Genomic DNA, 16,291 nt, shown 5'->3' with positions numbered 1-16,291 from the left:
TTTGGCTCTGTAATTGCTTGGAAAAGTGTATTATGGGACTTCAGACCACTCATCCTCTCCATAGGGGTGGAGAAGAGGAAAGATGAGTGAGGTAGATAAAAGGATTGGATTGGCTAACATGATGTCCTGCTGGGAGACAATCCAACAAGATGCTTATAATAAGTCAGTAAATGATTATTATTGTGTGCATTCATAAAACACTTTTGGCGAAGGCTATTAACACAGATACAAAAAAAAAAGACCTAATGGTACACATATGGAAAGACATTTTCTTTCAATTCAAATGTCATGCCAGTTTAAAAAAAAATAAGGTTGCAGATGACTTTCTGATGTTTTGAATGGACAACGTGCGGAAACTTGAATGATGCACAGTTGCACACTACAAAAATCAACAGTAAATGCTGACTTTTACAACACACATGAATCGACTCGACTCCAGTATAGTTTTGCTGAATTAAAAGTCCATCGTCATTTTAACTCATTCACTGCCATTGACGGCTATTGACGTAAAAAATTCATTTGAACTATTTCTATTAGTTTAACATTTTTTCCACTTTTGTTAACAAGAGTATGAAAAGCTAGAATTTTATTTTTTGTACATTTAGAACATATATCAAATTTATGATTAATCGTGAGGTAACTATTGAAGTCATGCAATTAATTCTAATCGCCTGACGCGATTTAAAAAAAGAAAAGATTATTAAAAATTAGGAGCGTCAGGCGATTAAATTTTTTAATCATAATTAATTGCATGACTTCATGAAATAACACATTTTAAATCTGTTCTAAATGTACAATAAAAAAATTCTAGGTTTTCATACTCTTGTTAACAAAAGTGGAAAAAAAATGTTAAACTAATAGAAATAGTTAAAATGAATATTTGACGTCTATAACAGTCAATGGCAGTCAATGAGTTAAGAAGGCGTCGATATGCAAAACCATGTTGTCGGTTGGCAAATATTAAATGCAAGACGGGTAGGAAAAGTTTCTAATATGAGTTATTTTCTTTTTCTCCAGATGAAATGGCTAACCCATCCCCAGCAAAGAGTATAGGCGACCCTGGAATCACACCGCTGTCTCCCACACACATTCAGGCAAGTCTTTTGTTTTCATTAACATCATAGCTGTTTGTGACGTTACATTTTTTTTTATGCTTCAGCTGTCTTGTATAAACTTTTTTTTTTTTTGATGGAACATATTAGTGTGGAAACTAACTTTACTTTGCATAAGCCAATGGAGAAAGTGAATAAAGTAAATTACTGTATTAATGAAGATGAGCGGTTCGAAAAATGGATGCTAATACTGAAAAATCCGGACTTTGTTGTATGATGCTATGTTATGAAAGGATAAAGTAAAAAAAAAAAAATGCATGCAACTCAAAGGCAATTCAATCACAACCATAATCCATTGGTCGCCCTCTGATTTGTGCTGATATTTTTTTCACCATAGAAAGTCATTCAAATTGAATGAATCCCTTGTTGCCACTCCAAAATACTAAGTGCACTGTTTCTTTTTTTATTAATATATTAACATTTACAACTGTCATGAAATTACACTTTGATGGTGTGTTAGTGGTTATATCAGGAAATGCAGAAGGTGGGAACTTTACTCTGATGTAGACAGACTGATTGTTTAATAATTATAATTAACTCTTTTTAACTTCATCTATTTTTGAGTCACTTCCATGGATCATGTATCCTTTTAGAGGGAATTATGTGTAAAATTAGAATACATGAATAGCTGAAGTTTAATTTTTGGAGGCATAAGGCCGATTTTGTGAAAACGTCACATACATACAGGTTGGTCGTCTTTTTTCGAATTAGATTACTTGAGGGGGATTCCAGTTTAGTGGTTGCCTTGTGTCGTCTATATTTTCAAATGTTTTTGCCTGTCCCTACTTGTGGCTCAGTTATACTTCCACCCTCACTTTTCAAACAACAGCTTTTGTGAATGTATCCGTTCACTACTGTTCAGAAACATTTGCACGTCATCCTTTGCATTAATGTCAACGTTTTGTTTGCGCAGCAGAATGACACGGACCAGGTTCCGTCAGGAATGGCCTTTGTGGTGGTGGTGGCCATTGACTTTGGCACGACATCAAGCGGCTATGCTTATGCGTTCACGAAGGAGCCTGAATGCATTCACACCATGAGGTATGTCATGTCATTTTTATGGAAAGTAGTAGTTGAGTTGGTATGGGATTTTTTAATAGGTTTTAGGTGAACCAATGAATACACACACACTCGCACGCACGCACACACGCACATACAGACGCTCTCCACCTTACGAACGAGTTACGCTCCGGACGATCGTTCGTAAGGTGAATTTGTTCGTAAGTTGCTTCAGTGCTATATTTTGTATTATAATTTATGTTTAAAGCCTATATAAGTATATTGAAGGTTTATATAAGTATGTTTAAGGCTTGTACAAGTAACCTGCATTGGTTTGTACTGAAAAAAACTTAAACTTAAAAAAAGCGAGAGACACACACAGTATGTACATGTACGTAATAAGATAAATAAAATGAAGTTTAACTTACTTTTGGAAGATGTACTCGATGCTTAAGGAGATGATGGAGGAGGAGGAAGAGGAGGATTTTACATCATGAGAGATTCTTCGTCGTCGCTGGAATTGGCTTCAAAAGTTATTTCCTCCTCCATGGGGACCGGCGTTTCTTCCTCCTCCTCCTCGACACGTTGCTGAGCCTCCAATGAGCTCTCACAGCGCCAAGCGTCGGTATTAGCGGCGGAAAGAAGCACTACGCGCAATACAAAATCTAACTTACAGCATCTCTTTCCGAACATTTTTCGACATACTGTACGCGCAGACATGTTCGTATGTACCGTTGTTCGTAACTCGAATGTTCGTAAGTAGGGGAGTGTCTGTACACAGACTCACCCACATACAAGAAAAAAAGAGAGCAATGATGATGACATGTCAAATTGGTAAAATTAACGAATGAACAATAGTGAGCTCTCCAGAAATAAAAAAAAAAATAAAAAAAAGGGGGGGGGGGAAAGGAAAGTAGTAGTTGAGCTTGGAGTTAGACATTTTCAAGTAGAAGTTTCTTCAGAGTACTTCAGAGGATAAAGGTAATTTTTCAAAGGAGGATTGGGGCTTTATAGATGACAAGGCATATTTAATAGGATAATTAATTAATTAATATGCTGCAGTCATCTTTCAATTGCATGTGTACAATGTGTGTAGGTACCTATGAGGCTATCTTTTTTTTTTTTTTTTTACGTCGGTCATTGTCATTGACAGGAATTGACGATTGATGGAAGTGCCCACCTTTATACAGTATTTTCATGGCACTCGTTGTGTTAATTCCTAATTCCCCCCCAGGCGTTGGGAGGGCGGTGATCCTGGAGTGTCCAACCAGAAGACACCAACCACAATCTTGCTGACCCCAGACAGAAAATTCCACAGTTTTGGCTATGCAGCACGTGACTTTTATCACGACCTTGACCCCAGTGAGTCCAAGCACTGGCTCTACCTGGAGAAATTCAAAATGAAGCTCCATACCACAGCGGTAAGAATCATGCTCAAATTCTCACATATTTGGTACGTGGACTAACATCGGGATCGATTTAAAATAACAATCCTACTATATAATCCACCGCCTTAAACAGATGTATATCCTGCTCCTGTTACTACTATCATTATTGTACTCATAAACAGTGTGAGAAAATAACAGAGTGGGCATTCTGTCAATATTGACGGAAGGTCCGTCAATGACAGACGGCCATTTTGTTGACGATTAACGGTTAACGGGAGCCTTTGAAAAAGTGACGACCCAAGCATTGCTGGAAGTTGGCTTTCGCCCGTCAATGTAATCATCAATAACGGGTATGGTGATTTTTATTTTCTGTTGTGTTTCAATTTTTTTGTGTTTGTGATTACTTTTTGTTTGTTTTTTTACTTCGTTGTTTGCTTTTGTGATTTTAGATTTGCTGTTGTGTTTGCTTTTTAATTTGGTGTTTTTTTTTTAAATTTGGTTTGTGTTTTTTGATTCGCTATAGTTTTTTATTTTTGCGTCTTGCGCTTCAGGGCCACCGTAGGTTTTGTCATTATGTAAAGCTAAACCTTAACATCTGTGTCATCGTTTCCACAAACAGAATCTGTCCATCAACACGGATCTCCAGGCAGCCAATGGGAAGCGCGTGAAAGCTTTGGACATCTTTGCCTATGCACTGGCTTTCTTTAAGGAGCAAGCACTAAAAGTAATGTACCTGACTAATGTATTGATGATAGGTTACATATTCCCATGCATTGCATACATTATATATATATATATATACATATATATATCAGGGTATATTTGTTTTTCCTCTTGCAGGAACTGAGTGATCAGACAGGTGGCGACTTTGACAATAACGATGTCAGATGGGTTATCACGGTTCCTGCCATCTGGAAAATGCCTGCAAAGCAATTCATGAGGGAAGCTGCTTATAAGGTGGGTTTTGGGGCTCCAACCGCTATTCTTATACACACTAGAATGGACCGTATCATATGCATTTATATACTGTACATGAGTGTTTAGTTGTTCAATACCGTATACTATACGGTCCCCAACGGTCTATATGGTCCCCAACCACCGGGCCGCGGACCCGTACCGGGCCGTGGGCACCTTTGGACCGCGGTTGAAAAAATAAAAAAAACTTACTGTACTTCCGGTTAATTGATTAGCCGAGGCTTAAAAATATTTTATTTTGAAAAGTGACCAGATTGTCTCTGTTTACGACGGACTCTTGACACATGTCAAGATGCTAATTATCTCAGTCGCGTTTTGTTACCCTTGTTATGGTAGTGGACTTGCGTTTGTTGTCGTAGCCTTTTATTAATCAGCCGACGAACAGCCAAGCAAACCCCCCCAACCCCAACCCACTGGGTTGCCGGTCCGCCAAAGTTGTGGACATATATGAACCGGTCCGTGGTGAAAAAAAGGTTGGGGTTGATAAATATTATAACATTTTTAATTTCTTCATTTCATATATTAACCATTGTTATACATTATTAACACTTTAATTCTTTATTAACCATGTTGAAATGTTTTATAGAGGTAGAGTAGTGTTGCACTCAGTATAATTTGACCTTAAGCTGGGACATACTATTTAGTCTAAAAAAGTTCCTTCTCAGCGTTTTGTGCGAAAACACATTTGGTCCTTGAGAACAGAATCTGTTTTGAACACCCACACCTGACTCTGTTTTCGCCATCGCTCATGGAAAATACCTAGAGTATGTTTTGTCTACAAATGAAAGAGAGGAGGTCTTTTTAACTATAAGAAACCGTTGTACATGCGGAAGAGCTACATTTGACTCTCTGAATCCCACCTGTTTAAGTGATGAATTAGAGGTTGTTATTTGTCCAGAGATTCTCTGATCTTTTTTTTTTTATTAAATCATCTTTGCAAAGGTGTATTTTTCTTACATTAAGTCTATCTTCATCCTTTGGAACACGCAAAGAGGACAAAATAATTTTATTCCTCTTTTAGGGTCCACTGCAGTATAGGACACCTTCTACCTATAGAATGTTACAGCAGGGATTTCATATCATAATTGAGTACAAAAATGTCCGTGTTCATTCAAATCTGTATATTCCCCATAAGTGTGAATGTGAGTACAAATTATTTTATTTTTTTGTGACCTTGTGATTGAGAGGTGACTGGCTCAAGCTTCCCTAAAAGAACTTCCCATGGCTGAAATAAGAGCTCTCAATGGATCCTGTGCGTCTGTGATGCAGAGCTGTGCTTAGCACAGTATGTCTTTGTCTTCACCGGAAATGAGGGTGTGGCCAATTTAACAATCAAGGTAGTGATATTCAGGTTACACCCAACATCCACCCCAACACTCAAGGAAATTTACTCAGTGTTAAAGTAACACTGCTTACTGCATATATGATCGAACACTGGAATTTTAACACTGACCGATTTTACAATTTAGTTGATTAAATGAATGGGAAAAATTAAAACTAGAAGAAATTATTAAAAATTTTAATGTGATTTTATTTTATTTTTAAAATGTATTTATTTATTGCACTTTATCTACAGACGAACTGGCCCATCTGTTTATTTTAACAATCCAATGCGGCTCTTGAGCTGAAACGTTAGCCCACCCCTGCGATTAAGGAGAAAAGAAAATGGATCAAGCTTGTCCCCGCGGACCACTATTGTGTGGGGTCACTTGGGTGTGGCTGTCTGCAGTTTGAAATGAGGCTGCAGGCGTGGAAAACAGAACAGAGCGAATGTACAGTGTTTGATGGATTGTGATAGAGGATCAAGGACATAAAACATTTTAAGGGATCATCTTTGTTGTTTTCTTTTAAGATAAGATGATAAAGGGGCGGCGTGGCTCAGTGGTAGAATGGTAATCTCCCATCTGTGAGGTTGTTGGTTCAATTCCTCACCCCTGGTGACCATGTCGAAGTGTCCATGAGCAAGACACTAAACCCCGATTTGCTGCTTTGCCATGCGTGGCAGCAGCCGACCATTGGTGTGTGATTGGGTGAATGTGAGGCATTGTAAAGCGCTTTGGGCACTTAAGCTAAAAAAAAGCGCTCTATAAATAGCAGTCCTTTCCATAAAAGCAATTTTCACACCTGAATATTAAGCACAGTTTTGGTGGTTTTGTGCTGAAGGTTGATCAAATAAAAGTACCGGAGAGCAGTTAATGTTGAAGCACTACTTCCATATACACAATATTAACTCATTCACTCCCAGCCATTTTCGCTGAAGCAACCCCCTTCGCTCCCGGCTGTTTTACTGGATTTTGACAGATTTTGCTAGGCCCACAGAATATTGTGTTGTATTGCTATAAAAACATGGAACCTATCAAAAGAAAGATTAAAGTCTCTTCTTTCATCAGGAAAAAAAAGTATATTTGTATCTGTTTCTGTTTTGCAGCAATTAGCATTAGAATATAGCTAAGTTTCATCATTATTCAAAAACCTGTTGAAAACACTGGCAAAAAGAGCTTGATACAACATGGCCCTGGTTGATCTCTTATACTCTGCTGCTACCTGCTGGCCGTTTTTGTAATAACTACTATTGTTTCAAGCATTATCTTCAATTCAGAGGCTGCATCATAGCCCTTCTGTATGCTTTAGCATTTTTTTAAACATATAAATATGTCTTTGGGAGCAACACACATTTTACATCAGTCAGATCTAGATTAGGGAATTTTACCGATTTACGCGATAAAATCTTTAAGGCTCCCAATTTGGGTCATTATAGAAAATGCTACCCTGCCAACCTGGCCTTGCTCTGTTAACCTCCAAACCATAAATAACTCTGCGATGAAATAAAGCAGAGATTGTGTGTCAAGCCCTATTTAATTTCACAAGTACTCATTTGGGTAACTGGGCTAAAATTCCCTATGCACCAAAATTGTTCTAGAGTTATTGAGGCATGTTTTCTAGTGTTAAAATAGGAATTAGTAGAAATAAGATGTGGCCATATAATACTAATGTTACAGTACATCTTCCTGACACATTGAAATGCCTCATCATTGTTATGGTGATATAAATGGGCCTACTGCTTTATAGTTCAGATCCTCCTCATTGTTACAGATGACTTCAGCAATCGGCAGTCTTTGTATTATGGGATACCAACACTACAGTATGCCTGCCTTGCACAGTGATGTCATCCTTTTGTTTTGATTACAGTACATGTTTCCTGTGTGTATGTGTGCTAAAACTGACATAAAAAGGAAGGGGAATGTTTCATGAGTGTAGACACAGGAAGAAGGAGGGGGGCTTTTTTTTCTTTTTTAGCTCTTATCAGTCGTGTGTCTGGAGGCAGGGATGGAGGGGGTGGAGCTGACAGAGAAACTGGTGTGTGTTGGATGGAGAGAAAATGAGCAGTGGATGGGTTGGGCATCTGCAGTGACTCAGCGTTGGCACAGAGCTTCGGTCATAAAGGACAGAGGGAGGGGATCGACAACTCGGTCCCTCTCCCGGGGCCATGACGTAATAACAGAGCTTCACCGCCGCTTTCTTTTATAATCTACTGAACCCATTTTATTTCGACCACCTGAGACATACAGTCAAGTATAGCTAATCATTTTACCCTCTGGATTCTTTAAAACAGCAGTGTAGTTTCCTTTTTAGATATAACTTATCAGGTTCTATTTATCTGTTAATAGAAGCATAAAAAAACAATATACTGTAATCTGTACATGCTTTCTTGTTACTGATCTAATCCAGTTGAATCTTGTCCTAGCGGTTTGTAGCATTATTGTCATGCAGTGCCAGGTTTTGATTTCCCAGAGAGATGAAAAAGGTCTAAGCAGTTGGATTGACTGCAAACATTAACCACTAACTAACTAGATTTTGTGAAAATCATTGTGAGAGATTTAAGTTATTATAATAGGGGCAGTTTGCCTCTGGAAAAAAAATGTTGTTTTTTATCGGAACAATTCTTTGGAAATACTGTATTTAAAAATCTACGGATTTTTTTCTGGTGCTGATTCCAGGTTGTATTCCTTATTTGATTAATCGGCAAAAATGGTTTAGTTGTCCAACAGTGAAACTGTGAACACTTTAAATGTATTAATTCTATCACCGAAGTGGCCACAGCTCTGTTTTGCTTTAGTGAGAGGACATTTTATTTTAGGTCATTTTGAGCATATACGTATGCATTTTATACTCGATGTGGTACAAAAAATCAGTAGTGCACTGATGTGAATGCTGACCTAAGCATAAATAATTGTTGCAGTGGTCTGGTGGTTCTGTGACTGCATAGTGGTTTTCGAGTAGAGTCGAAACGTGTCAGAATGTTTGAATCTGCGGCAGAGGAATCCTTCCATACTAATTATGGGCTGAGCATGCCTTGTAAATATTGGGTTGGATTCAGTTTTGACATTGAAGGATTATATTTAAGTTTTGTAATCTTTTGCGTGTTCAAATAAATCAAAGATGAGATTCTTGTGAAGAGGGTCCTTGCAAGGATGGATTTATTACAGAGATCTCTGGTCACACAATTGAATATCACCAAAGCAGTGTCATCCCACGAATGTGTGTCCCTCCCCCCAGGAGACACAGCCCTTTATTACAATCCGAGTTTGTACAAAAACGCCTCTTCTCCTCCCATCAAATACGAAAATCAGATTACATTCTCACAGTATGCTAGGTTGATCTTTCACTTTTAGACAAAACAGAATCTCAATATGCCAGCTCTCACTTTCTTCACTTTTAGACGAAACAGGTTCTCAGTATGCCAGTTTGCACTTTCTCAAAACAGAATCTCAGTATGTCAGATTGAACTTTCTCAAGCAGGACACTGAAAGGGAATTTAGACAAAACAAGATAACAGATAGGTTAAGGTCGAGTTATATTGAGTTTAACATTATTTCACCTGCTCTACACATCTATAACTAAATTCAAAATAGTTAAAATATAAAATAAAGAATTAAAAATGTTAACAATGTTATCAACATCTTTTTTTTTTATTTCAAAAATGCCTTGATTCATCTTGAAAATTTGAAACAAGGTGTTTGGAAACATTTCTTAGAGATCTTCCATTATTGATTTTGTGACATCATCACTTGGCTGCTGTCAGTTTATCGGCTGCACAATCGTGACGCAACTCTTCTGCTCCACCGCTTCCCAAACGTTCAGTATTGGATTGGGATCTGGTGACTGTTGTTGGCATTACATTACTGTCAAGTCATTGTCATGTTCCAAGTCCAGTTTTAACATTATTTTGTGCTTTGTGATATTGAAGATTTGTGAAAATCATTGTTTCTTGAAATAGACCAATGTGATTAGTTGATCACTTTTAGATTCAATGTTTTATGTGTGTACCTTAGTTGAATGTGTCAACTCAAATTTAGGTTGATATGTTTTTTGTTTTTTTACCTCATTTATTCCCATCCATTTTCACTGAAGCAACCCCCTTCGCTCCCGGCTGTTTTACTGGATTTTGACAGATTTTGCAATGTCCACAGAATATTCTGTTCTATTGCTATACAAACATAGAACCTACTAAAAGAAAGATTAGAGTCTCTTCAGTGTTTCCTACAGATTTTAAATCCACTTGTGGGAGTGGACTGGCGCAGGAGGGGGGTTAGTCTCAGTCCTGTTACTACGGCGATCTAACGTTACATGCGGTATATCTGGTCGCGACACGTTTTTTTTTATATATATATATATATATTTTAATAGATTTTCTTGAAAACTTCTTGGGTGGTAGCCAGTTTACTTAGGTGGCCCACCCAAGTATTAATATGGTGTGGGAAACACTGCTCTTCTTCATCAGGAAAGGTATATTTCTATCTGTTTCCGTTTTGCAGCAATTAGCATAGAATATAGCTAAGTTTCATCATTATTCATCATCACCTGTTAAAAACACTGTCAAAAAGAGCTTGCTGCAACATGGACCTGGCTGATCTCTTATACTCTGCTGCCACCTGCTGGCCGTTTTTTGCAATAACTACCATTGCTTTAAGCGACCTCTTCATGTCAGAACCTGTATCAAAGCCTTTTGTATGCTCTAGCATATAAAAAAAACGTAAAAAAATGTATCAATACGTATTTATAAGTTTTTGGGTTTGAATGAGGTTAACCTGGTTAATTAAAAAAAAATTCTGTCTTTTTCCTTTGTGTAGTCTGGTCTGGTGTCCCGTGACAACCCGGAGCAACTTATCGTTTCTCTGGAACCGGAGGCGGCATCAATCTACTGCCGTAAGCTCCGCCTCCACCAGATGGTGGACTTGAGCAACCAGACCACTCAGAATGGCGTCAGTCCCACAGACAACGTTGGAAGTACAATGACCCAAGGTACTTCCCATTAAACAGTAACGTAAGATCGCAAAGACACATTTTCTTTAAGCCTGCATCTCACTGAGCAGCGCAGGCTTGCGAGGGCGCGTGAGTGTTGCTTTTTTTGGCAGGCAAAACGATGCAAAGACAATTGCCAGACACTGACAAACCAAAAATTGTGAACATGTTCAAAAATGATCCGCAACAAGAAAATTGGTATGCGAGTATAAAGAGGGTTTGAGAGTGTGGCGAGTGTCTTTGCAACATTGAACAAAGCCTGCCGAAAAACGAACATTCGCTATATACAAGCACGTTCACAAGCCTGCGCCGCTCATTGTGATACAGGCTTAACTGTGACATGTACATTTTTACATTTTATCATCAAAAATGTCTTTTTTTTCTGCTGTATGTTGATTCTTCCGTAGCTTCCCCAGGCCATGGTAAACAAACCTTTATTTTACATTTAGACAGACGCATGCCAATTAAGTGCATATTTTATTTCCACATCCCACATCATATTTTGATTCCTTTTTGCCCAAGTTTAAGTTGTTTAGTTACAAATGAGAGGTCATTTTCATCTGAATCAGTCTGCAAGTGTAACGGGTAGATTAGTTAAAAAAAGATAATATTAGCAAAGATTAGATTCAAATGCACGAAAGAAAGATTAGAACGCATGGGCTTTACATTTTTCACTTATAACATTATTAATCATTGAATGCAATTCGGAAAATCGATATGAAATATGGGGGGGGGGGGTGCTTCTGCGCATACCAGCAATGCTGTCAAATCATTAGCTTGTGCTTAGTTGTGTTTTTATTTTTTTTCAGTTATATTCTTGTGTTCTTTTTGAATAAATGCGATGTATGTTTCATGCACATCTGACACCCCCTTTGCTTTTCACACTAAGTGAATAAACACAGCTTCATTAAGCAGAGCTTCGCATTGCTTATCACGCTCACTAAAACTCTCTTTCCTGTTAACAAGCAGCCAACAAGGAGCATGTTCGGCGCAACCGGCAAAGTCGCACCTTCTTGGTGGAAAATGTCATAGGGGAGCTTTGGTCGGAGCTGGAAGAAGGTAGCGTTTTTCTTTTTTACCTGCCTGTCATTCTATTCCTTATGCCTCTGCTTGAGATGAACTCTTGCTGTTTCTTTCATCTGCTGCGTTATGAACTTTAGGAGACATTTATTGAGTTACAATTTGTATTACATTGTCAAATTTAACCCTGGAGAACCCAAGAACCCTTTTCTTCTTTGGAAAATTATGAATTAAACATTAAATGACTGCTATAAGTTCACTGAACACCAAAATATATGGTTTTTTTTTTCAATTTTAACCCTTTTTTTTAACTAGCTCAAAGTTGCTAATTTATCAAAATATCAGGGATGTGATTTTTCCGCTAATTCGCGGAATTCCGCTTTTTTTATCTCCCCCCCAAAAAAAAAATTCGATTTTTTTTTTTTTTTTTTTAAGTAGTTCATTGTGTATGTACATGACTCCGACAGATAACATCTTCTGCTATAACAAAGACATTTGTGGTATGCTCTAATATGAGTTACTTTTTCATTTGGTCATGATACAATTATTTGTTCATGAAATTTGAACTCTTCAACATTATTTATGTGTTAACTTAGTAATCACATTAGTTAGATATGATGATATTCTCAGTGATAGTTTTTAAAAGCAAAGGCAGTCCAATGTTTTTGAATGTGACTGATTTTGAGTTGACTAAAACTGCCATTTTATATGGGATAGTTCAATATACATTGAAAATTTATGCTGTTGTTTTGTCTATTTCTTTGTCATGTGAGTGCATTGAAAGTACTTAAAAACACGGAAAACCCATGAGCTCCGGGGGGCTTCGCCCCCAGACCCCCAGCTAAATTTTCAGATAATTTCACTTTGGTCAAATCACATCCCTGAAATATATATATAAAACATACTCCTAGGCGTTCTGCAACATGATATAAAAAAAACAAAAAAAACACGATTTTACCATCTGATGGTTTGCTGAGAAGATGGTTTTGTTTGGATTGATTTCCAGCTCAACAAAACAGCATGTTGCCAGCTATCTTGTCACCACCACTCTGGCTCATGTAAGTGCAATATCCATCCACTAGATGGCCCATGCAGGGGTCAGAAGTGGCACTCTGGACTTTTGAAGTTAAATTTGTAAAAAAAAAAAAAAAGGTCTTTGTTATTTGAGTAGCAGAATTTATAGGGGCCAAATTTGACCCCGTGGGTTCTCCAGGGGTTTAATGTAAATGCATAATAAGGCGACTGTAACTTCCTAACTATAAGCCACTACTTTTATCACGCTTTGGCTCCTGCACGGTTTGAACAATGATGTTGCTAATTGATGGATTTTCACAGGCTAACTAACACGCTGCACGTCACCAATATTTTCACTCCTTAGCTCCCAATTGTGTATCACAAAAACCCTAAGAAGAAGAAAAGTCACAGATATGCTCCGATTATCTCCGAATGTGTCTAAACTGAGAGCATTTTTGAAATGGCGCTGTGGCAACATTTGCTTTGGAAAATAGTTCTTGCTCTCTGGGAAGATGCACATTCATGCAAAACACGACGTCGGGTTTTTATTTATGGTCGTTTCCTTGTTGCTTGCTCCGACCCGTTTCAGGATAAATCCACTCACACTATCATGACTCTTTTTGAGGGCATCCAAATTTTTCAAATGACTATGCACATAATACTTCACTTTTTGAACGTGGATACCAGCAATTGGGGGGACTGCATAAAACATGATTAGAAGTGGTAATTATCAGAAAAAAAAGAAGAAAAATATTACATACAAATTATTTTTCTTTTGTGAATTTAGTGGCTGCAGTTTAGGTGCACACAACAGTCTGGAAATGATGTTACAACTAAAGAACTACAGAAAGCCAACGTATTTGAGAATAGAATCAAAGCCCTGTGAAGGATGCAAGATTCAAGCACGCCGATGAAATAATTCACAGAAAAAGGCAGCTTTACGATAATGGATTCTGTCGATTGTTGATCAGGGTTTAGCACAAGGAGCAAAACTCTCTGAGCACGATGCTTTACAATCACGACACCTTTCTGCAGGTGACCGCTATGTGGTGGTGGACTGCGGCGGAGGGACGGTGGACCTGACTGTCCATCAGATCCGTCTCCCAGAAGGACATCTGAAAGAGCTGTACAAGGCATCTGGTAACAGTCCACATCTGATTTTTTTTTGTGGATAAATACTCCTCTGCATATTTCTTCTGGCTTTTCAATCATCTTTCCACATTAGGTGGACCCTACGGCTCTCTTGGGATCGACTATGAATTCGAGAAGCTGCTGTGTCAGATCTTTGGCCAGGATTTCATCGACCAGTTCAAAATCAAGCGGCCAGCCGCTTGGGTGGACCTTATGATTGCCTTTGAATCACGGAAGCGGGCAGCAGCCCCGGGCAGGGCCAACCCCCTAAATATTAACTTGCCCTTCTCATTCATCGACTACTACAAGAAGTTCAGGGGCCACAGTGTTGAACACGCCCTGCGCAAAAGCAAGTAAGTACGTCAAGAGCAGTATTTCCTTAAGTTTGGAGCCGAGGCGCTTAGTTTAGGTTTGAAAAATGTCACGGTGCCACCAAGCAAATATGACACATAGTACATACATAATAATAATCCCATTTCTTTCCTTTTTTTCCTTTTTTTTTAATTTTTTTAATTTTTTTTCCTGGAGAGCTCAGTATTGTTCATTCGGTAATTTTACCGATTTGACATGTCATCATCATTGCTCTCTTTTTTAATTTTTTTTTTTTAATTTAATTTTATTTTTATTTATTTTTTTAATTAATTATTATTTTGTATGTGAGTGAGTATGTGCATGTGCGTGTGAGTGTGTATTCATTAGTTCACCTAAAACCTATTAAAAAAATCCCATACCGTTCACCTAAACCGAACACTTCAGAACCCAGCCAGAGCCGTGAGGCCGTCAGGAGATCCGAGGAAGGACCAAAGAAAGGAAAGTGAAAGTGAAATCCAGCACCGACCAGACACCACCCCACCGGAAATCCCATTTCAATATACTTCCAAATTTACTTGGTGTGAAATGCGGGCCTGTATAGATGAAGAGTATAAAAATAAAGAAAATAAAAAAAAATCTGATCAATGAGTGACAGTCTGAAATCAGGCCAACACAGACAAAATGCCCTGCTCTTTTAAATGATAAGCTAATGCACTGAGCTTTATTTTTTATTTAGTGATAGATTTTCCTTTTCAGCAATGAACATGGAAAGCCACTGACAACATGGTAGAATTCAACTGGCCTGTCTACTGTCGGTATATTTTAGTAATCCCATAAAGTGGGTCATCAATCAAGACTTCGATGGGTCTTGGTCTCTGATGCATAGCCGGAAGTGCAAAGCATGTCTTTGTCTCGGGGAGGGGCTACTATTAAGTCCTGCACTCTCACATGACCATAATGCATGTAAATCACACACATGGGATTATAATAGGTAGTCCTAATCGATTGTGTGCAGATTTATGATGTAACAGACACTGAATTAGTCAAGTGGAAGATGGATTCATGGGAAATATTGATCTACACTTTTAGGATAATACACACAGTGGCTGATGTAACTGCAGAACATTATCTTCATTCACGTAATCAAACACTTTGAAAATGGTACATTTTGCCATACACAAGCACGATTAACATTGCGATGAGATTACCGACTATTTACATTATAAAGACTTCTGAAGTATTTGTTGCACTGATTTAGCCGTTTCATCCCCTGAAATCGGTTAATTATAATAGATTTTTATGTTTCATTTGTAGTTCATTATTAATTTATGTTAACTGGTTAAAATAGGAAAATAAGCATTTGGAGGAATTTTATTTTTATTTATTTTAATAAACAATTGTTAGATTTGCTATTAAATTCATGGTCAATTAAAAAAAAAATCTTTATTGTATAATATTTTCTATTTAAGTATATATTTTTTCCTGTAGGTCTACAGGAGGGTTATTTTTCTTTCAATGATAAGGAAATATTTGTTGCAACTTTTTGTTAACAACTTGGAATTAGAGTAATCCAAAGTGACATCTTGTCGCTCCCAATTATTTTACAAATTTGCCGAGCAGGAAAACAGCATGTAAGAATTCCTTATTTTCCGTCATTTACGGGTTTGTGGTCTGCGTGCTGCCCTCGTCATTTCATAGATCGTCACATGTCGATGTGTTTACAGAATATAGTTCACTTGCAAAAAGTACAGGGTTAACTCATTCACTGCCATTGACGGGTATAGACGTCAAAAATTCATTTGAACTATTTCTATTAGTTTCACCTTTTTTCCCCCCACTTTTGTTAACGAGAGTATGAAAACTTGGATTTTTTTTATTGTACATTTAGAACAGATATAAAAGTTGTGATTAATCGTGAGTTAACTATTGAAGTCACGCGATTAATTACAATTACAAGTTGTAATCGTCTGACGCCTCTAATTTTTAATAATTTTTTCTTTCTTTTTTTAATTAGGGGCATCAGGCGATTACTTTTTT

General features: G+C 37.6%; 1 protein-coding gene across 4 annotated transcripts in view; it reads left to right on the top strand.

The window, feature by feature from the left end:
- hspa12a (heat shock protein 12A) overlaps positions 1 to 16,291 on the top strand; it is a 30,678-nt gene that overhangs the window by 5,742 nt on the left and 8,645 nt on the right. Inside the window, exons 2-11 of one of the 4 annotated variants that reach the window (XM_077582185.1) lie at positions 1,018 to 1,094; positions 2,026 to 2,153; positions 3,346 to 3,532; positions 4,119 to 4,223; positions 4,340 to 4,456; positions 10,606 to 10,777; positions 11,185 to 11,199; positions 11,747 to 11,836; positions 13,847 to 13,951; positions 14,037 to 14,295. In XM_077582185.1, the coding sequence (XP_077438311.1) occupies positions 1,018 to 1,094; positions 2,026 to 2,153; positions 3,346 to 3,532; positions 4,119 to 4,223; positions 4,340 to 4,456; positions 10,606 to 10,777; positions 11,185 to 11,199; positions 11,747 to 11,836; positions 13,847 to 13,951; positions 14,037 to 14,295 (1,255 nt within the window). Of the gene's footprint in view, positions 1 to 1,017; positions 1,095 to 2,025; positions 2,154 to 3,345; positions 3,533 to 4,118; positions 4,224 to 4,339; positions 4,457 to 10,605; positions 10,778 to 11,184; positions 11,200 to 11,743; positions 11,837 to 13,846; positions 13,952 to 14,036; positions 14,296 to 16,291 lie in introns of all 4 variants that reach the window. The other 3 variants (XM_077582184.1, XM_077582183.1, XM_077582186.1) reach the window with 3 other exon arrangements.

This window comes from Vanacampus margaritifer, chromosome 12 (genome assembly GCF_051991255.1).
Source record: "Vanacampus margaritifer isolate UIUO_Vmar chromosome 12, RoL_Vmar_1.0, whole genome shotgun sequence".
In the NCBI taxonomy this organism is placed as follows: Eukaryota; Metazoa; Chordata; class Actinopteri; order Syngnathiformes; family Syngnathidae; genus Vanacampus; species Vanacampus margaritifer.
Note: the sequence above shows the minus strand (reverse complement) of the source record. Positions and strands in the feature narration are given on the sequence as shown.